The 23,209-nt window shown below is 39.7% G+C and overlaps 1 protein-coding gene across 1 annotated transcript in view; it reads right to left on the bottom strand.

Moving 5' to 3' along the window:
• Positions 1-13,931: 13,931 nt before the first annotated feature.
• The window catches only part of VWC2 (von Willebrand factor C domain containing 2), a 122,424-nt gene continuing 113,146 nt past the window's right edge, over positions 13,932-23,209 (bottom strand). Inside the window, exon 3 of the mRNA XM_042913712.1 lies at positions 13,932-14,444. Within this exon, the coding sequence (XP_042769646.1) occupies positions 14,293-14,444 (152 nt within the window). The 3' untranslated portion in view covers positions 13,932-14,292. The remainder of the gene's footprint in view (positions 14,445-23,209) is intronic.

Below are 23,209 nucleotides of genomic sequence, written 5' to 3'. Positions count from 1 at the left end.
TAACTCCCGCCATTGTCTGCTGCTGCCAGAGCCATCCTCTCCAACCAGCATGTGCTAGCCCTTGTTCCCTAAAGCATCATGGGTGTGCGGTCTGGATCAACGCCTTCTCTTTCCCCCCACCTGGAATTTCTCTTGGTAGTTTCAACACTGAGCATAGTCTCCACATGTCAGATAAGCAAGAAAAATGGTGGCTGAAGGGTCCTTCATTGTTACGCTTGGTAGATAAAACTGATGTTGTTGGACCCAGGGCATGATCACTTACTGGCAGACTCACTTTCACAAAAGGACTTATAAAAATATATCATTGTTCTCAGTCTATACAAAACTGTAATTCATCAATGTAGTATTTTAGTATATCTTTTCCTACAACATCCTGTTAAAAATGAAAACACAATGATACAGTCTTCTATATATCTGAGGCCTTGTAAAGCATCCCATATATTTGTAAATGATGCCATTTAAGATCTTTGCTTTTTTTCACTTTCAAATACTGGTTCCGTGGGATAAGTATTTAAAATTCTGCAAGAAAATAAATTCAAACTATAAGTAGTAAATAACGCTATTAAATACATATGTGTATATACACGTGCGTATATTTATAGCTATGTACACATAGTTACAGGCTTCATGAAGCTGTATTTACATAGATAAATTTGAATGGCAAAATCGGCTGAAGAGAGTCTTTCTCTGTCTACTCCAGTGCACCTGTTACTGCTTATATCCAGCTTTCTTTGATATCTGACTTAAAAGGAATGTCTAGCCAATGATGCCTTGCTTCTTTTGTCTTTTGTTTGTTTCCTTTTAAACATCCCCTGCTTGTATGTATATTTTAGACCATGGTGAATTCAGAAGGTAATTTTGCCCATTTGTATAAATGCATGCATATATAGAAGGAAAGCTTCCAACTGGAAAATTGAGATGCTTTTGAAGAATAAATTGAGGAAAAATTATCTCGCTCATCGACCACTTTTGTTTTATTATTTTCTTTGTTGCCTTAAGAAAGGGGTTCATTATGTATTTTTGAGTTTTTAGGAAATGCTTCTCAGTATTTTAAAGGTTTCTAAAACATCTTTTGAAATTTATATTACTCTAATATTACTCTAAATTTTGAGTCTTCCATTTTGGGTCCCATATCCAAATTAACCACTCCCTTTATATTCCCCCAATTACTATATAACATTATTTGTCCTTTCAAGTGTAGGTATCTGTTCATTGTACTAAAAAAGCCCATAGTGTTTCTTTTAAAGACATTTTGTTTTTTGCAAAGGACACATTTTTATTCTCATTTCAGTGTTGCTGTTTATAAGATCTCTATTTTTTATAGTATCAATGCCATAATTAACCTACAGCATACAAAAAGACACATGGAAAATATTTTTATATCAAGCCCCTTTATTACAATGATGCCTTATTTTATTTTATTTTATTTTATTATTTTATTTTATTTTATTTTTAGAGAAAGAGAGTATAAGCAAGGGGGGAGTGGGGGGGGGCAGAAAGAGAGAGAGAGAGAGAGAGAGAGAGAGAATCCCAAGCAGGCTCCATCCCAGGACCCTGGGATCATGACCTGAGCTGATATCAAGAGTCGAACACTTGACCAACTGAGCCACCCAGGTGCCCTGTTTTTTTTTAATTTTATTTTTTGCAATAATGCCTATTTTTAAGCGGGAATGTTTTCTTCTAGAGGAAAATGCAAGGGAGGGCAGGGGGAGCAGACGAATCAGCCTGGCCAGTGGTCTGCAGCTGGCGGCCGGAGGGCCCTGTCACTCTTGCAACAACCACTTCCCCCATCTCCAGGATCGTTTTCAGAAATAGCATGTGCTTTGAAATCACTGATTTAACATTATGTAACATGAGCAGAGTTTACTTTATAATTAATTCCTACTAAACTGGAGTTTGCGAGGCTAAAATGGAAACTGTGTGCAGACTATCTTGTGGAGAGAGCATAACTAACCCGAAAAGGCACTTGATTGTTTTAAAGACATTGGTTCCATACAACATGAGCCTCATCATTCGGTCACTAGCTAACACGCACCAGGAGGTAGCAAAACTGTTTTCAATTATAAAAGGTGTTACTGATGCAAGTTAATGAATTTAAGACCAAAGTTCAAAATGGCCGAGATGCCCCCCTGTGTAGACTGATTTAAGCGCCTCCGTTGGTGTACTTGACTAAGAGCTCCATGGACCTCAGGACTATATCTTTCCTAGTCAGCGAGGCCTAAACCATCCTTGACACACAGCATACACCCAGAACATATCTGTAGAATGATAGAAATGGTCAAGTGAGGTCAACAGCTACTGTGGCAGAAGAGTATTTGATGCAGGTAGTCCGATCCATCCCAGCCCTGACCATGCCCCATGCAGGATAATGGGACCAGGGGGAGCTGGCCCCAGTTCTCTCCCTGACATCTGAACAGGTTACCTACCACACGTTAATTTCCTCATCGATACAGAGCTCAGGTGACAAAAGGAAGAAACCAAAGGAAAGAATTTGAAGGGCCTATTGTAGTGCTTGTCCTATAATTGGCATGCAATAAATGGCAGTTTGTTTCACATGGCTTCAGGAAGACTGGGTCATAATATCTGGTCATATTTTGTAAATCTCAGTGGAAGGACCATACCTACAAAAAAGATATATAAAACACCATTGATGCTTGAATACAATTTTAACCAGAAATCTAGATATCATTCGGTTAGGAATCAAAATATATGACCAACGTTTAGACAAGGGAGGTCATGATATTTTTGTGAGGATCTACCCTTCACTTCATTGAGCGTCAAGATCGCCAGAGCTGAATGACGGGGTTAGGGGGCCATCCATTCCTTGTATCTGTGGGGAGTACTGTACAAGAGCATTTTGAAAATCTGGTCATAGAGGCCCGTGTTCTAAAAGTGAATGATAAGACTTCAAATCCCAGGACCTAGTGTAACGCAGAGTTTGGTTCTTAACCCCATCATTCACTAGCCTGAAATGTAAACCTATTTTCCAACTTCCCCAAGCCCACATATACTTCTCTGCAAAAAAGGGGAGAATATTAACCTGTGAGGCTAAATGAGGTAATAAATTAAAGCACCTAGCATAATTCTTGGCTTAGAGTTTATGTTTATCAATTGTCTAACAGCGGGTTTTTAAAAACTATTTAATAACCTATTTTGCTATGTATATATATATGTATATATATATGTATATACATACACACACACACACACATATATATATATATATATATATATATATATATATATAACATTAATGGTTTCATAGAAAAGCATTACTTACTGGATAGTTTTCACTTTTAAAATTCTAATTTGCAAGAAATACATGCTTAGGAAGGGAATAATGCCTGAAATCAAATAAAAATAGAATGTATTGACTTGATAACATAAATATAATATATAAAGGAAAATGGAAAAAGGAATAGTTCCATAAAGTGTATTTGAAAACAGTTCTGCCTAAGATTTCAATTGCAGGAATTTTTGAAATAGAAAAGTAATCATTAAATATTACTAAAGTTTAAATGAGGTTGAGAAATGTTTACATTTCCTGAAAATTGAATTTAAACTAAGGCAGCAATACTTACAATTGCTTTCACTCATCAGACTGTGTCAATGATATCCTAACGTGACTTCATTTATATCCTTTGATTGCTGTTGGGAATTCTGAGCCTGTATAACGCATAAGTCATAGGCTTTGTGTACTTCTCTGAACTCACAGGAAGGAGTTATCAATACACATCTCTTGGGCCATCAAATGTCCATGTGCCAAGCAGAGTGCATTTTCTGTTAAACCTTCCTAATCTGATTGACCGTTTGGGTGAACACATCTAGCATGAATGTCAGCGTCACTTAATGTTCAATGGGATTTATTCCTTTAAAAATGAGGCATTTGGCACCCAAAATAATAGGATACCTAGGAATAAACCCAACCAAAGGGGTGAAAGACTTGTACTCTGAAAACTAGAAGACACTGATGAAAGAAACTGAAGACGACACAAAGGAATGGTAAGACATCCCATGTTCATGGATTGGAAGAACAAGTATTGTTGAAATGTCTATATTACCCAAAGCAATCTACACATTTAATGCAATCCCTATCAAAACACCAACAGTGTTTTTCACAGAACGAAGAATCCTAAAATTTGTACAGAACCACAAAAGACCCCACATAACCAAAGCAATCTTGAAAAAGAAAAGCAAAGCTGGAGGCATCACAATTTCGGACCTCAAGTTATATTGCAAACCTTTAGTGATAAAAGCAGTATGATACTGGCACAAATATAGACACATAGATCAGAACAGAATAGAAAACCCAGAGATATATGGTCAAAATTAATCTTTAACATAGCAGGAAAGAATATCCAATGGAAAAAGACAATCTCACCAACAAATGGTGTTGGGAAAACTGGACAGCAACACGCAAAGGAATGAAACTGGACCACTTTCTTACACTTCACACAAATATAATTTTAAAATGGATTAAAGACCTAAATGAGAGACCTGAAACCATAAAATCCAGAAGAGAACACACACAGAAACTTCTTTGACAGTGGCCATAGCAACTTCTCTCTAGATATGTCTCCTGAGGCAAGGGAAACAAACAAACAAATAAAACTAAAACCGAAATCAAAATCAAATAAAAAGCTTTTTCACAATGAAAGAAACAATCAACAAAATAAAAGACAACCTATGGAATGGGAGAAGATATTTGCAAATGACATATCTGATAAAGGGTTAGTATCCAAAATATATAAAGAACTTATCAAACTCAACACCCAAACAACAAATAATCCAATTTAAAATGGGCAGAAGACATGAATAGACATTTATCTAAGAAGACAGCCAGATGGCCAACAAATACACGCAAAGATGGTCAACATCACCCATCACCAGGGAAATGCAAATCAAAACTGCAGTGAGATACCACCTCATTCCTGTCTGAATGGCTAAAAAAAACCCAAAATACAAAACATAAGAAACAAGGGTTGGTGAGGATGTGGAGAAAGAGGAACTGTCTTGCACTATTGGTGGGAATGCAAACTGGCACAGCCAGGGTGGAAAACAGGTGGAGGTTTCTCAAAAAGTTAAAAGAGAACTACTTTATGATTCAGCAATGGCACTACTGAGTATTTACCCAAAGAATACAAGAACTCTAATTCCAAGGGATCCATGCGCCTTGATGTTTATAGCAGTATTATCTACAATAGGTAAGTTATGGAAGCAGCCCAAGTGTTGAAAAGCTTTAGTAATCAAAGCAATATGATACTGGCACAAATATAGACACATAGATCAATAGAACAGAATAGAAAACCCAGAGATAAACCCACAACTATATGGTCAAAATTAATCTTTGACATAGCATATACATATATATATTCCATTGACATAGCATATACATATATATATTCCATCGTATATATACTCAGCCATAAAAAATGAAACCCTGCCATTTGCAATGACTTGCATAGAGCTAGAAAGTATTATGCTAAGCCAAGTAAGTCAGTAAAATATGATTTTGCTTATATGTGGAATTTAAGAAACAAAACAAATGATCAAAAGGAAAAATAGGGAATCCAAGAAACAGACCCTTAACTAGAGAGAACAAATTGATGGTTACCAGAGGGGAGGTGGGTGGGGGTGGGAGGTGATGGGGTTAAGGAGGGCACTTGTCGTGATGAACACCAGGTGATTTATGGAAGTGTTGAATTATTATATTGTATACCTGAAACTAATATAGCATGTAACTAATTAGAATTAAAAACATAAAACAAAAAATAAAAAATAAAATAAAAATTAGGTGTTTGGGCTTAATTTCTACATTTTTGTGTTAAAGTTAAAACAGCAGGTGCTTTGCAAAGCTCAGAGGGAATTCTGCGGTGGAGTTCAGACAACCACCACTTTCTAACATGTCTCCAACTGCTTGTGGAAATCTGTGTTTTTGCAGAAATGACTCAGTTCACTGGTTTATGATTTTATTAGATACCTATCGAGGTGTTTAATTATGTTATGTAAGAAGATTCAAATATGCATATAAATACTGGACAGTGAAAGTCTAAGGCAAGAAACTTATATTCTAAAAGTTGGAACAAAGTAAATGAACGCTGCAAATAACAAAACTGTTAAACTTGACCTGTTTTATTGTCACTAAGCACCAGTGTCTCCTCGGTATAAGAAATGATGTTCAACATGACAAATTTTACACCAGAAACCATTTGTTTCCTGACCTGCATCAGAACTGGCCAGTGGCCGTGTAATGGCTGTTCACCATAAACCCTGCAACAGTGGGCATTCGTATGTCTCAGGATGCTGCAACCCGGACATTCAGGTTTGCAACTCAACCGAGAAACCAGGAGACAACAGGGAAAACAGGGAAGGCAAACAGTCATGGGAGCTTTGAGTTGCTCTTGAAGATGTTCACTGGCCTTAAGTAAGGACAGCAAAAAACTCCGAGTTAATATATTGAAAACAAGTCAGCAAGCCTTTAACATAAAGGTATACTAGATGATATTCTGGGGACCGAATGTTCCATAGCCTGAAATAAAGAGAGCTTAGCATAAATAGTAGAGCATACGGAAAAAATAAATTGTGATGCAAAAGTGTGATATGATCTCTACATCATGCAAAGGTAAAATGCCAAATGAACAGTATGGCAGGGGCATAGACAGTCCGATTAAGAGCAAAGAATTCTTCTCAGCAGTGACGGCCCTTAAATTGGATATTGGAAAATGGCTAATACCTCAAAATGCTGACAAGGCAGGGACTTGGGATGTAGCGGCCACGTTCGAGCATGGTTGGAAGCACCCAAAGCCTAAGGCTCTAACGGCCAGTGGTAGACAGGGGCAGGGTGTGGGCTGTAACCTCACAGTGAAGATTCCAGTCCATACACTGAGTTTGGCTGTAACTCTGGGTGCAAGTGGCGAAATTCAGTCAAAGATGGCATCTGTGTTTAGGAAACTCAACTGGGAGACTGGGGAGTCTGGTTTGGAATGGGAAGGATGAACCAGCTGTATGTGGGACAGTGAGAAGTGGCCCCTGGCATGGAAAACATATGGGTTGTGAACTCCCATTTATTCTGGGAGGAGCGAATTGCTGTCTCTGAATATGAGTCTTCAGAAGTGACTGCCCCAGCCACCCACAGCGGCTACCAGTGGGAACAGAGTGGGTGGGTAAGCCTAGTAAGAACATTATGTTGCAAGTTATACTGGCCAGTGAAGCCCATATGCTGGTGCCATAGGTGCCCTGACTGGTATCTCTGCAACGGCGTCCTTACTCAGATGACAGGGAGCCTCCATCACCTTTCCTTATTTTTTTTATGTGAACTATAACCCCAATGTGGGGCTCGAACTCACGACCTGAGATCAAGAGTCACATGCTCTACTGACCGAGCCAGCTGGGTGCCCCCTCACCTCTCCTTATTACCTTGGGTTGGAGAAGACCGTCTGATTTTTTAATAATTAATGGAAGTAGACTTGATCTCTTGCCTATTAAAGCAAATATGGTACATTGTTAATATTTGTTAAATTTGGCTTGTGTCATGTACCAGTTCTAGCACTTTTTGGGTGGACTCTTTCGGGTTTTCCATGTAGAGCATCATGTCATCTGTGAAGAGTGAAAGTATGACTTCTTTGCCAATTTGGATGCCTTTTCTTTCATTTTGTTGTCTGCTGACGCTTGGACTTCCTACACTACGTTAAACAACAGCGGTGAGAGTGGACATCCCTGTCGTGTTCCTGATCTCAGGGGGAATGTTCTCAGTTTTTCCCCACGGTGGATGATACTAGCTGTGGGCCCTTCATATATGGCTTTTATGATGTTAAGGTAAGTTCCTTCTATCCTGACTTTCTTGAGGGTTTTAATTAAGAAAGGTTGCTTTGTCAAATGCTTTTTCTGCATCTATTGACAGGATCATATGGTTCTTACCTTTCTTTTATTCGTGTGATGTATCACGTTGATTGATTTGAGAATATTGAACGAGCCCTGCAGCCCAAGAATGAATCCCACTTGATCATGGTGAATAGTTCTTTTAATATACTGTTGAATTTGATTTGCTGGTATCTTGTTGAGAATTTCTGCATCCAGGTTCATCAGGGACATTGGCCTGTAATTCTCTTTTTTCCTGGGGTCTCTGTCTGGTTTGGGAATCAAGGTGTAATGCTGGCTTCATAGAATGAGTCTGGAAGTTTTTCTCCCCTTTCTATTTTTTGGAACAGCTTGAGAGTGATAGGTATTATCTCTGCTTTAAATGTCTGGTAGAATTCCCCAGGGAAACCCTCTGGTCCTGGACTCTTATTTGTTGGGAGATTTTTGATAACAGTTTCAATTTCTTTGCTGGTTATGGGTCTGTTCAAATTTTCTATTTCTTCCCTTCTGAGTTTCAGTAGTGTGTGGGCATCTAGGAATTTGTCCCTTTCTTCCAGATTGCCCAGTTTGTTGGCATATATTTTTTCATAGTATTCTCTAATATAAAATTAATGTACAGAAATCAGTTGCATTTCTATATACCAGTAATGAAGCAACAGAAAGAGATATTAAGGAATTGATCCCATTTACAATTGTACCAAGAACCATAAAATACCTAGGAATAAACCTAACCAAAGAGTAAAAGATCTGTATGCTGAAAACTATAGAAAGCTCATGAAAGAAACTGAAGAATACCCAAAGAAGTGGAAAACCATTCCATGCTCATGGATTGGAAGAATATTGTTAAAATGCCGATACTACCCAAAGCACTCTACGTATTCGATGCAATCCCAATCAAAATAGCACCAGCATTCTTCACAGAGCTAGAACAAACAATCCTAAAGTTTGTATGCAACCACAAAAGACCCTGAATAGCCAAAGTAATGTTGAAAAAGAAAAACCAAAGCTGGAGGCATCACAATCCTGGACTTTTAGCCTGTATGAAAAAGCAGTCATCATCAAGACAGCATGGTATTGGCACAAAAACAGACACACAGACCAATGGAACAGAATAGAGAAAGGAAAATAGACCCACAAATATATGGCCAACTAATCTTCAACAAGGCAGGAAAGAGTATCCAATGGAAAAAAAGACAGCCTCTTTAGAAAATGGTGCTGAAAGAATGGGACAGAAGCATGCAGAAGGATGAAACAGAACAGTTTTCTTACACCATACACAAAAACAAATTCAAAATAGATGAAAGACCTAAATGTGATACAGGAAACCATCAAAATCCTACAGGAGAAAACAGGCAGTAAACTCTTTGACCTTAGATGCAGCAACTTCTTTAAATTTTTTTTTTAACATTTATTCATTTTTGAGACAGACAGAGCATGAGTGGGAGAGGGGCAGAGAGAGAGGGAGACACAGAATCTGAAGCAGGCTCCAGGCTCTGAGCTGTCAGCACATGCCCCGATGTGGGGCTCAAACTCATGGACCGTGAGATCATGACCTGAGCCGAAGTCAGACGCTTAACTGACTGAGACACCCAGATGCCCCTCAGCTGCAGCAACTTCATACTTGACATGTCCCCGAAGGCAAGGGAAATAAAAGCAAAAATGAACTACTGGGACCTCATCAAGATAAAAGGCTTCTGCACACCAAACAATCAACAAAACTAAAAGGCAACCAACGGAATGGGAGATGGTATTTGCAAATGGCATAGAGGATAAAGGGTTAGTATAAAAAATCTATAAAGAACTTACCAAACTCAACACTCAAAAACAAAAAATCCAGTGAAGAAATGGGCAGAAGACATGAATAGACACTTTTCCAAAGAAGACATCCAGATGGCTAAGAGACACATGAAAAGATGCTCAGCATTGCTCAAAATCAGGGAAATATAAATCAAAACCACTCTGAGATACTACATCACACCAGTCAGAGTGGCTAAAAGTAACAACTCAGGAAACAATAGATGTTGTCGAGGATATGGAGAAAGGGGAACCCTCTTGCACTGTTGGTGGGAATGCAAACTGGTGCAGCCACTCTGGAAAACAGTGTGGAGGTTCCTCAAAAAATTAAAAATAGAACTACCCTACAACCCAGCCTAGCACTTCTGGGAAATTATCCAAAGGCTACAGGAATGCTGATTTGTAGGGCCACATGTACCCAATGTTTACAGCAGTGCTATCAACAATAGTCAAATTATGGAAAGAGCCCAAATGGCCATCAACTGATGAACGGATAGAGAAGATGTGGTTTATATATACAATGGAATACTACTCGGCGATGAAAAAGAATGAAATCTTGCCATTTGTAACAATGTGGATAGAGCTGGAGTGTATTATGCTAAGTGAAATAAGTCAGAGAAAGACAAATATCATATGATTTCACTCCTATGTGAATTTGAGAAACTTAACAGATGAACAGACGGGAAGGGAAGGAAAAATAAGTTATAAACAGAGAGGGAGCCAAACCATAAAAGACTCTTGAATATACAGAGAACAAACTGAGAGTTTATGAGGGGTGGGGGGTTGAGAGGTGGGAGGTGGGTGATGGGCATTGAGGAGGGCACTTGTGGGGATGAGCACTGGGTGTTGTATGTAAGTGATGAGTCACGTTAATCTGTTCCTGACACCAAGACTACACTGTATGTTACTAACTTGACAATGCATTTTTAAAAAATGGTTTGTGTCCTTAATTCTGTTTTCTATATAGTTAAACTATATTTTAAACTAACAGGCATAGTTTTCAACAAGTCTCGGCTGTTGTGTGCATTGTGCACATTCCAAATAATGGACACATTAAACACAGTTCACTGCTCAAAATCAAAACAAAACCCAAAATATGAAAACACCTGAATTTTGTGAAATTTTTGGTTTTTTTTAAACATTGTATATACATATAATGTTTGTATTAGGGGACTAGAGAGTTTCTATTTATTTATTTATTTATTCATTCATTCATTCATTCATTCATTCATTTAAGTTTATTTTTATTTTGAGAGAGAGAGAGAGTGCGCAAGCAGGGGAGGGGCAGAGAGACAGGGAGAGAGTGAATCCCAAGCAGGCTCACACTGGCAGTGCAGAGCCCAACGAGGGGCTCGATTTCATGAACCGTGAGATCATGACCTGAGCTGAAGTCAAGAGTCAGAGCTTAACCGACTGAGCCACCCAGGCGCCCCAAAAGGAGATTTTCTTAAACATGTTCATGATGCTACAAATTTTAAAATGGGTAAGAAGTCGTCTCTTAAACATGTTCGACCACACAAAGGAGATGAAGAAATTGAAAGTCTCAAAAAGTCAAAAGAAAAATACTGAAACAAAAGATAGTTTCGAGGCATATCAACCCCTTGCGGTCAAGGATGCTCTCGCCTCCGCATTTGCTCTAGCCTCTGGCCCAGTATGGATGCATCTAAAGTGTGCTGTGTGCAAGAATAAAAGGCAAGGTTTTAAAATTACGCAAGCTTCTGTGGAATGTGGACATACTGACATCCATCAATGGCGGATGGGAGGGATTCTGTGACTGAAAGAATGAATCTCAATAGAAAGTCAGATTAGATCACTTCCAGAATCATCCTGTTGTTTACATAGGTCACTTCCCTTTTGCAGACACGCAAGTTGGGTAATTTGGAACAAATTCATGTAATACATTTTAAGCACAGTTTCTTCTTTCAACGTGAATAAGTCCCCTAACAATTAACGGGACTCGTGGGGCAGGCTGATTGGAATACTAAGAATGACGGCTCTCCATAAACGTCTGCACTTGAGCTTGGAGGCTCCTTGTTCAGGACTATGTCCAAACCAGAATATTTTGCAATCAGATAACTTGGACTTGTATTTCCCTCTTTATAATGCACGTATTAAGGTTATTAAACTCATTGAATAGTTTCGTTGTTAAAATCTCGGTAAAATGTTCTATGGGAAAAAAGAAGAGGAAAATAAAATTTCGACCTGCTATAGCTTTATAGATGTGGAAGTCTACGCTAATGGCAAGAAATAACCTAAGTGTAATAAGCTTCTCTTAGACAAAAATGCAAATCATATCATTCCATATTAAGGATATGCAGTGTCGTCAACCCGGGTTCTGCCATGTTTGGTTTCCATATTGTTCTTACGTGGAAAGAGGACCGTGGGGTTGAAACCAGAGACAGAGTTACTCTAACAACAGCCACTGCCCTCCAGCTCTCCCAACCGTGCTGGGGACAAGGGTGGGTCACATGCCTTTACAGCAAGTGAGAGCCAGTTTCCCAAGATGGTCTCCCGTTCACTCTCTCTGCAACAAAGTACCAGGTTTCCTGAAATTCTCACAGCACTCAAGGTCCCCTTGCCATCACTTCAGAGCTCACCGCCCATCCGGGTAGGGGCTGCATCACCAAAGGAGGCAGGGAGGCTCTGCACCTCATCCACTGAGTCTCTAACGGCTGCATGCCTGATGGGGAGAGAAGAGGCTGTTTGTGTAGCATTAGCGATAGCTAGTGACCCACCTCCTCATGGGGACTGGTGCCCATTGTTGGCAAAACCATCACTTGTAGGACCCTGTCTCAAAAAAAAAAAAAAAAAAAAATCTACCTTTGGATAATAGAATGCTGATGGCCAATGCCTAGTAGGCTTTAGTGGCAAAGGTTAAGTTTTGGAAAGCAACTAGCTAATACTTCCCCTGAGTATTTTCTTGAAAATCTATGTGTGTGGAGCCCATATGGCCCACGATGTTCTTGATAGACAAGCTTAAAATTAAGTGTAAGCATACGGAAAGTTCTTGAGGCTTCGTTTAGGGCTGGCTTTGTATTTATTAAGGTGCACAGCGGCTCACGTTTTCACTAATGACAAATATATCAATTTTTCTTGATTATTCTACCTTTAATGATTGAATGATTTCTTAAGATACTGGATGATATTTTGGTATTCTCTGGTCTTTTTAGGAAAGCTTTCCAACCTCCCTTTGCTGACCTCTAACTGGGCTCCTGCCACAATGCACTATAATTTCTTAATCATGTCATGCCAAGGGCCAAAAGCCCAGGAAGGCGAGAAACCATGCTTTATTTCCCGTTTTTGTCATCAAATAATTTATACTATTAATATGTGCTTAATTCAAGCTCTGGGGGTAAATAAAAGTATGGGGGGAAAACTTTACAGATTTCAAATCGTGATTATAATTTTCCTTTTTCACCTTACACCTTTTCAGACTGACAACCTTTTCACTAGTGTGCCAAGTGTCGATGCTAATGGCAGAAATATTCTCTAATAGGCCCTGCGCAAAGGTCAGGATTTGTGGCGGCAATTGAAGAGAAATCAAATTGATTTGGAATTACATGTTAACTACACAAAAGTCACAGAGCGGGCATTGCCTTTAGCGCTGTTGTTTTCACATCCTGGATGGGACTCCCTTCACTCTGCTTTCGAAATACAGGGCTATCTTCTGATTTTACTCTGTCTTGTATGGAGGGTAGGTGATCATTCCAGTGAGAAACATGTGTCCATCTAGTGGAGAGCTGGGATCCCTGCACCAGGTGTAGACTTGTCTGGGGTCTGTTTTCCTCCACTCTGCCCCAATCAAGAAATCCCCCTCTCTCCCTGCATGCTTCAGCTTTACAGAACAATGCAAACTGTCCAGCCTACCCTGTTGCTTAAGTTATGAGATGACTAAAGGGCACGCTCAGAAGAGAAACTAATGAACAGAGGATGAACCGTATGTGTGTGTCCAAGTACGGTCCCCAACGCGGAAGCATCGAAACATAGGAAAAGTGCATGCCTGTTGTCTTGGTATGATTCATTGGTGACTGAAAACGGAGGTGGTAAAACCGGTAAGTCATCAGAAGAAGGAAATGTATTTATGTGAAGTAGACTGGATGTCCTAAGGACACTAGATCGATCTCTGTGATGAAACAGAATGGGGGCAGGATTTCCAGATTTCATCATCGTATGGGCCATCGACGGGTGCAGTGTTCCCAGAAGTGAGGCAGAATCAGCCACCACAAACAACCTCGTGTGATGGAATCAGAAAGGAATCAGATATGCAGGTACGCAGTGAAGGCGGTTGACAACACAGCATTTTTAATCTGTATCTATAGAAAACATTTATATAAGCTCTCTAATAGAGGGATTATAGAAATACATTTAATATATAATAGTGTACTTCGGTGTACTTACTGTGAAAATAGCACATTTATTTAGAGAGGGGGTTTTGTGCCCAAAGTTCTTGTGGATGTTTTGAAATAGACCCATTTCCTTCTTCTGCAGGAAACGGTTACCGAGAAGCGCAAAAGGTACGCACAACTTTGCACACTCCTCATCAAAAGTCTTCTCCTTTTGGATGACATTCCCCAGAGTCATCTAGAGTGTTCACGTCTGTAAAATATTCTAGAAAAACGTCTGTTTTTAACGGCCCCGTGTCTACACCTGCCGGCATTCGTGCCTCGTGCACATGGCCTGTCTTTCAATTCTCCACGTCCCTTCCTCGTAAGTACAGTGACATATGGTACACTCGTCCGTCTTCACTTCTCTTCCAGCTGGGATGACAGCAGTTTCTGCAAAGCAGTTTGGACCTGGAACGCAGAAAAACGTGTTATACTCGCAGCGAGCGTTAATCTATAATGTATTTAATTAGGCAGTCAGCTTCACAGGATATGTTGTATTCAGTGTCCCACGGATGACAGTGGGAAACCTATGCTTTAAATAATACGAAGTACCCCCACCTTTTTTGTGTGTGAAATGAAACTGGCATTATTTACATGTTTTTACGAGTGGCAATACTGTGATTTTCACGAACGGTTCCGTTTTGGGGCCTTATATGTAAGTCACACTGGCAACCATTTGATTTAATTTTAAGTAATCATAGGAAAAAGTTAGTGAAATGTAACTTTCAAAGAGCCAGGCTGAGTCTGATTCTCCAAGGCACCTTTACAAGAGAGAGCTTAAATAAGCAAGCAGCAGGTTTCTAGATGTCACCATACGAACCAATGACCTGAGGGGCTCCTGAAACACTGGCTGCTGGTCCCACCCCCAGAGCGTCTGACTCATGAAGTGTGGGATGGGGCCAGAGGATCTGCTTTGACGACAAGTTCTCAGGCGCTGCTGCCACGAATGGTGGTCTGGGGCCCACGCTTTTGAAAAGCACCGTCTTAGCGTTTACCAGCCTGTGCGTCTTCCCCAGGCTTCCACGTGGGCCAAAGATCCCTACAAATCTCAGCGTCAGCCGTAATCTTCTCTGCCACCTGCATCATGCTCTATGGAAGGTCAGGGATATGAAGGAATGGTTGCCAACGTGAGTTGACACGAACTGTTTTTATGTTACGCTTCACGCAGCTGATCTGGATCTGAACAGCTGCCTCCAAACCTCCCACCAGAGTGGAAATGTCAGGAATTACCGTGGCCTCAACAAGGGCTCCCAGCACTGAACTTCAGCAGCGAGTCACATTCTCATTCTCCCTTCCTTTGCTTCCACGGTCTTTGATAATATGCCCGCTACCAAAGTAGGCTGAACTGTGATGTGTGAAGTCATAAAAGAGATGGAAGACATTCATTCACCGACACCATTTGTCAAAATAAACTAATCCAAACAAGCTCCACGATGAAAACAGAATAATTCTAGGGGTTCCTGGGTGGCTCAGTCAGTTAAGTGGCTGTTGATTTCAGCTCAGGTCACGACCTCATGGTTCGTGAGTTCAAGCCCCACGTCAGGCTCCCTGTTGATGGTGTAGAGCCTGCTTGGGACTCTCTCCCTTCTCTCTCTCTTAAAATAAATAAACTTAAAAAAAAGAAAAAGAAAGTTGTAAAAAAAAAAACACAACAGAATAATTCTAGGCAGAAAAACTCATGTTTTTATGGCTACTGTTTTTCACATTAGCCAAGCTGCAAAGTGTACTAGCTCCTAACTATCACACACTGGAACCTATGTCCCAGTGCACACAGCCCCTTCTCCCTCCAGGAACTCTGCTCTCTTCTTGCCCTCAGCCTCCCCACCCAGCCCTAGGATTCATCTCTTGACTTCATTTTTTCTCCCTTGGAGACCCTGAAATGTTAGCAATCATCCATCTGGGGAGGAAGCCGTGTTGCAGCTCCAACCCCCTCTCTGCTGAGCGCTAGTCCTGTGTCTCCAGCCTGCTGGTGCTTCAGTCTTGCCAGGGGTGGTCAAGTCCCTCCCCTCTGTCAGGTCTGGTGAACTGCCATATTTCACTTTATTTTTATTTTTTAAAATTTTTTTAGTGTTTATTTATTTTTGAGACAGAGAGAGGATGAAGAGGGGAAGGGCAGAGAGAGGGGGACAGAGAGAATCCCAAGCAGGCTCTGCACTGTCAGTGCAGAACCCGATGATGATCTCACAAACTGTGAGCTCGTGACCTGAGCTGAGATCAAGAGTTGGACGCTTAACCAACTGAGCCACCCAGGTGCCCCAAACTGCAATATTTTAAACACATACATACCCTTGCCCACCCAGTAGGCCAACATGAGGTCCTTTGTCTCTGCACATTCCCACTAAACCCACTCGGGACTGCCTTCCAAGCTCCTCAGGGAGGGATGGCTTCCTCAGCTCTGTGAGGTCAGAGCCGGCCAGTGCCATGGCCATGCTCTGGGAAGGACTCACTTTGTCAATACCTGCCCTACTCCGCAAGTGAAACACCCATGAATCTTATATTCTCACTCTCTTTGGCATGCTTTCTTTCCATTTGTCTCCTTTGCAGAGTTTAATTTAAGGACACAATCTCCTAATTTGCCCTAAACTCTGTCAGTGTGCTTTGCACACAGAAGACACACCATAATTGCCCAGAAAACCCATACTCATAGGTATAGGTATTTACAGGTCTCTACTCCAGAAAAATCTGGATTCAAAGTCTGATACCACTGCTTGATAGTTATGTGATCTTGGAATAAGCAATATAATTGTTTTGAGCTTCAATAGCCTGAATTACAGATGGGCAGAAGACCTGAATAGACACTTCTAATGAAGACAACAGACACATACAAAGATCCTCAACATCAACCATCATCAGTGCATATCAAAACCACAATGAGATATCACCTCACACCTCTCAGAATGGCCAAAATCAAAAAGACAAGAAATAACAAATGTTGGCAAAGATGTAGAGAAATGGGAACCCTTGTGCACTATTGGTGGGAATGCAAATTGGTGCAACCACTGTGGAAAACAGTATAGAGATTCCTCAGAAAATTAAAAATAGAACTACTCTACTGGGTATTCTGCTACTGGGTATTCACCCAGAAAAACAAAAACACTAATTTGAAAAGATATTTGCAGGGGCACCTGGGTGGCTCAGTTGGTTAAGCATCCAACTTCGGCTCAGGTCATGATCTTGTGGTCCATGACTTTGAGCCCCACATCGGGCTCTGTGCTGACAGCTCAGAGCCTGGAGCCCAGTTCATATTCTGTGTCTGCCTCTCTCTCTTTCCCTTCCCAACTCACGCTCTGTCTCTGTCTCTGTCTCTCTCTCTCAAAAACTAAATGAACATTTTAAAAAAAGATATGTGAACCCTTATGTTGTTGCACCATTATTTATAATCACCAAGATATGGAAGCTTTCTGAAAGTCCATTGATAGGTGAATGGATAAAAAAAGATGTGGAATATATACACAATGGAATACTACTCAGCCATCAAAAAGAATGAGATCTTGCTATTCGCAGCCACCTGGATGGACCTAAAAAGTATTAATTCTAAGTGAAATAAGTCATTCAGAGAAAGACAAATACTGTATGGTTATATATTTTTGCATGCGGATGCCTAATAGTTCTACCACCATTTATTAAAAAGATAATCTTCATTGTCCTGTGTTGACTCCTTTGTCAAAGATCGGGTCACTATATGTGTGCAGGTTTATTTCTGGGTTCCCAATTCTGTTTACTGACCTAGTCATCATACCACACTGTCAGTTCATGTAGATTGTCAAATTTGTAGGCACAGAATTGTTCATTGTATCCCTTTATTATCTTTTTAATATCTGTGGGGTCTGGAGTGATGTCTCCTATTTCACAATATTACTAATTTGTGTCCTCTCTCTTTTCTCTTTAGTTAGCCTGGCTAGAGGCTTCTCAACTGTATTGACTTTTTTCAAAGAACCAAATCCTGGTTTCTTTGACTTTCTCTATTAATTTCCCATTTTCAATTTAATTGATTTCTCCTCAAATTTTTATTAATCTTTTTTCCTTCTGCTTATTTGGATTTAATTAGCTCGTCTCTTTCTAGTTTCCTTAGATTAAGTTTAGACTGATTTTAGTACTTTCTTATTTTCTAATATATGCATTCAATGCCATAAGTACTCCTCTAAGCACTGCTTTTGCTGCACCCCACAAATTCTGATTAAGTTGTGTTTTCATTTTAATGAAGTTCAAAATTAAGTTTTCAAATTTCTCTTGGGACTTCTTTTTTGATCCAGGTGTTATTTAGAAGTCTGTTGTCCATTGCCAAGTATCTGGATTTTCCAGGCATCTTTCTGTTGCTGATTCCTGGTTTAATTCCACTGTGGTCTGAGGGCAGACACCATAGGATTTCTATTCTTTTAAATGTATCACAGTGTGTTTTGTGGACTAGACTGTGGTTTATCTTGGCAAATAATCCATGTGAACTTGAGAAGAATGTGTATTGTGCCACTGTTGGATAAAATACTCAATAGATGTCAATTGTAACCAGTTGATTGAAGGTATTGAGTTCAACTATGTCCTTACTGATTTTCTGTCTGCTGGATCTGTCCACTTCCGATAGCAGATGTTGAAGTCTCCAACGTAATAGTGAATTCATGTGTTTCTTCTTGCATTTCTATTGGTTATTTTCCCTCATGTATTCTGACACTCTGTTGCTGGTGAGTATCACATGGAGGATTATTATGTCTTCTTGAAGAACTGACCTATTTATCTTTATGTTAATTACCTTCTTTTTTTTAAGAAAAAAAATCATGGTTATTTATTTTTGAGAGAGAGACAGAGACAGAGCATGAGCGGGGGAGGGGCAGAGAGAGAGGGAGACACAGAATCCGAAGCAGGCTCCAGGTTCTGAGATGTCAGCATAGAGCCTGATGCAGGGCTCGAACTCATGAACTGCAAGATCATGACTTGAGCCGAAGTTGGACAACCAACCGACTGAGCCACCCAGGCACCCCAGACCTTCTTTATCTGTGATATCTTTCTTTGCTCTGAAGTCTACTTTGAAATTAATATAGCTACTCCTGCTTTCTTTTAATTAGTGTTAAAATAATATATTTTTCTCCATCCACTTCCTTTAAATATATATGTGTTTTATATTTAAATTGGGTTTCTCATGAACAATAGATAGCTGGGTCTTAAAGTTCTGATTCACTCTACTTCTATCTTTTAGGCCATTAATATTTAAAGTGGTTACTGAGGGGTGCCTGGGTGGCTCAGTTGGTTGAGCATCTTATTCTTGATTTTGGTTCAGATCATAATCTCACAGTCATGGGATTGAGCCCTGCATCTGGCTCTGTACTGTGTGTGCAGCCTGCTTGAGATTCTCTCTCTCTCTCTCTCTCTCTCTCTCTCTCTCTGTTCCTCTCCTCTGCTTGTGCATGCTCTCTCTCTCTCTGAAAAATAAAATGAAAGTGTTTATTGATATAATTAGATTTCTATCTACCAGATTTGTTGTTTTCTGTTCCCCTTATTCTTTGTTCTTACTCTTGTTTCCTTCTCTTCTTGCCTTTTCTGGATTTAACTGAGCATTTATTATGATTACATTTACATTTTCTCCCTTTTTAAAACACATTTTATACTTCTTTTGTATTTTTTTAAACTGTTAATGCTAGAGTTTGCACTATACATTTACAAATGATCCAAGTCTGCTTTCAAATAACACTATTGTGTCTCCAGAGTGGTGTGAATAATGACAAATAATAACAAATAATCCTAATTCCTCGCTCCCAGCCACTGCATCACTATTATTCATTTCACTTCTCCATAAACATAAATAAAGATAGCTATCCAACTACATACATCAGCATACATAACCGAACACATTGCCTCCTGAATCATTTGGAATGGACTATTATCTGGTAGATCATTTAAGAATATGAAAAATAAAAGTTTTTGTTTTGCTTTTACTTATTCATTCTCTGGTGCTCTTCCTTTATGTAGATCCAAGTTTCTGCATTTCCCTTCTCTCTAAAGAGCTTCTTTTAACATTTCTTGCCAGGGAGGTCTCTTGGCAGAAAGGCCCCTTAATTTTTGTTTGCCAGAGAAAGTCTTTATTTCTCTTTCACTTGTCAAGGATAATTTTGCAGGGCGCAGAATTCTCTCAACACCAACTATTTTTCTCTACTCTACTTGCTTGGATGGTTTCCTAGGAGAAGTCGAATGCAGTCCCTGTATTTGCTCCTCTGCAGGAAAGGTGCTTTTACCTCTGAATTCTTTCAAGATTCTTTGCTTATCTTTGATATTCTGAAGTTTGAATATGGTATGCCTAGGTGTAGGGGGTTTTCTGGTATTTATTCTGCATGGTATTCTCTAGGCTTCCTGGATCTGTGCTTGGTGTGTAACATTAATTTGGGAGAAATTCTTAGTCATTGTCTCAAATTTTGCTTCTGTTCTTTTTTAGGCATCTTCCCCTTCTGATGTCCCCATCATGCATGTATTACACCTTATGTAGATGGTCTATGGATCTTGGATATTCTGCTTATGAGCCCATCAAAGGAATTCTTCATTTATGTTACTGTTTTTGATCTCTAGCATTCTTCTAGCATCCTGGCATTTCTTTTTGATTTTTAGAGCTTCCATCACTCAACTTACATTACCCATCCATTCTTGCGCATTGTCTGCTATTTCCATTAGAACCCTTAGCATATTAATCACAGTTATTTTAAAATCCTGGTTTGAGGGGCACCTGGGTGGCTCAGTCGGTTAAGCGTCCGACTTCAGCTCAGGTCACGATCTCACGGTCCGCAAGTTCGAGCCCCACGTCGGGCTCTGGGCTGACGGCTCAGAGCCTGGGAGCCTGCTTCTGATTCTGTGCCTCCCTCTCTCTCTGCCCCTCCCCCATTCATGCTCTGTCTCTGTCTCAAAAATAAATAAACGTTAAAAAAAATTAAAAAAAAAATCCTGGTTTGATAATTCTAACATGCCATGCCTGACTTGGATTCTGAGGGTTGCTCATCTGTGTTTTTGACCTTTGAGTATGCCTTGTAATTTTTTTTTTTTTGACAGTTAAATACATAGTATATTGGGTAAAAGGAAGTGCTGTAAATAGAACTTTAGTAAGATGATGGTAAGGTAAGGGGTGGAGGGAGGGGAAGCATTCTGTATCCTATGACCAAGTCTCGGTCTTTCCATGAGCCTTTGCCTCTGGACTGTGAATTTTGCAAGTGCTTCTTAGTCCCCACCCCCACTTTGGTTGTCCAGGATGGCTAGAGTGGGCTGCACTTGGGTGCTTCCCTTCTCCCATGTGGAAGGCTGAAGTGAGGAGTTGGGTACTTCCCCTACTCCGGGTCAGTTATGTCCTGATAAAACTCCAGAGGGTTAGGCTGGCTCTGGTCAAATATTTTCCCTGGACGGCAGACCTTGTTGAAAAGAATAGAATGACCTGAAAGATTTCAAAATGGATACTTGGTCCCTCTACCTTCCATAAGACATCAGAGCGCATAAAATTATGGGAACCCTCTCCCAGGACCGGGTCCTGCTGGCATTTTTGACTGTCAGACTCATCCACACTGAACCTCCAGCTATTTGTCAGTTACAGGCTGTGACCTCAGATCTCTGGTGGGTCTAAGAAGAGTTACTGACTTTTCAGTTTGTTGAACTTTTTACGTTTTTAGGATAGAAAGGCACCTGGAAACAGCAATGACTGATTTTTGAAGACTGAACCAGTTTTACATACCTGGAATAAATATCACTTGGTCACAGTGTAAAATTCTTTATATATATTAGAGTATTTTGTTTGTTACTATTGTAGTAAGAAATTTTGTTTACATTTATGCGGGATGTAACACGGACTTCATTGAATGGGTTCGAAAGTGTTCCCTCCTCTATTGTTGGAAGACATTGTGTTGAGGTGGTATCAATTTTTTAAATATTTGGTATTATTCTCCAATGAAACCACATAAGTGGTTTTGAGGGGAGTTTTAAAAATGATGAATTCAATTTCCTGAATAGTTTTCATATAAGTTATCGATTTCCTATTCAGATGATTTGGGGTAGTTTTTATTTTTCAAGGAATTGGTTCATACCTTTTAATTTGTGAAATTCATGTACGTAGAGCTACTGACAGTATTCCTTTTAATGTCTGTTGGGTGTAGAGTGGAATCTCTTGTTTTCTTTCTTTTATTAGTAATTTGTCTCTTCTCCACCCCTAAAATCTTTTGTTTTGCTGGAGGCGTTTATCAATTTTGTGAATCTTTTCAAGGAATCAGTTTTTGTTTCACTGATTTTTCTCTAGTGACTTTGTTTTCAATTTTATTGATTTTTGTTCTCATCTTCATTATTTTTTCTTTCTACTACTTTCGGTTTATTTTGCCTTTCTTTTTCTAGCTTCTTTAAGTGACTTAATTGACTTGAGAATTTTCCTCTTTTTTAAAGTCAGCATTTAGTTTGGTAAGTTTTCCTTCCAGAATTGCTTCAGCTGGTGTCTCGCAGGTGTGGATGGGTTGTATTTTTATTTTCATGAGACATTTAATTTTACAGACTTGTAACTCAAGAACTATTAAGGATCTTGATGGGGGAAAAATGCTCATGATAAGTTGGTACACTAAAATACAAATTACTGCAGAGAATCCTGATGACTAGAAATAGATTCTGGCCACTACTGTCATTCATGGGCAAATAAACCTCCATATAGTTTACCTCCTTAGTAACTAGGGGAATACAGAGAAACAGTTTTTAATCTTTATCAATTAATCTAATTATAAATTTAACTTTCATATTTATATGCTACTTTAACAGAAACATGAAGCACACCGAAAAATTTCACAAACATGGAAAACGAGATTTAGACCAAGTATGAGTCAAGTCACATGGCTCATGTTAATTACTGATACATTACATTATGTTCACCTGGCCTGGTTGTTATTAGAGGACGCTGGCTAAAGACGGCTAATTTCATAATGAACACAGTACATAATGCTTTTCTTACCTCTGGGACAGCCATTTAAGTTAACAGCTGATAGACATTGATAAACTCAACCTCTCTGTGTTAATTTGATGTCAGGGCAAAGGATTTGCAATTGTTAAAGCTGTTGTTTATACCATCTGGACCCCATGAACAGGTGCACCCCCTTCTCTGTGGCTGATGCACAGAATCAGAATAGCTCAGAGCCAACGGGCATGGTGCCTGCTCATGGAGGGCCGTCCACGGGAAGGAG

The sequence above is a fragment of the Panthera leo genome, chromosome A2 (assembly GCF_018350215.1).
Source record: "Panthera leo isolate Ple1 chromosome A2, P.leo_Ple1_pat1.1, whole genome shotgun sequence".
In the NCBI taxonomy this organism is placed as follows: domain Eukaryota; kingdom Metazoa; phylum Chordata; class Mammalia; order Carnivora; family Felidae; genus Panthera; species Panthera leo.
This window is presented reverse-complemented; position numbering and strand designations above follow the sequence as displayed.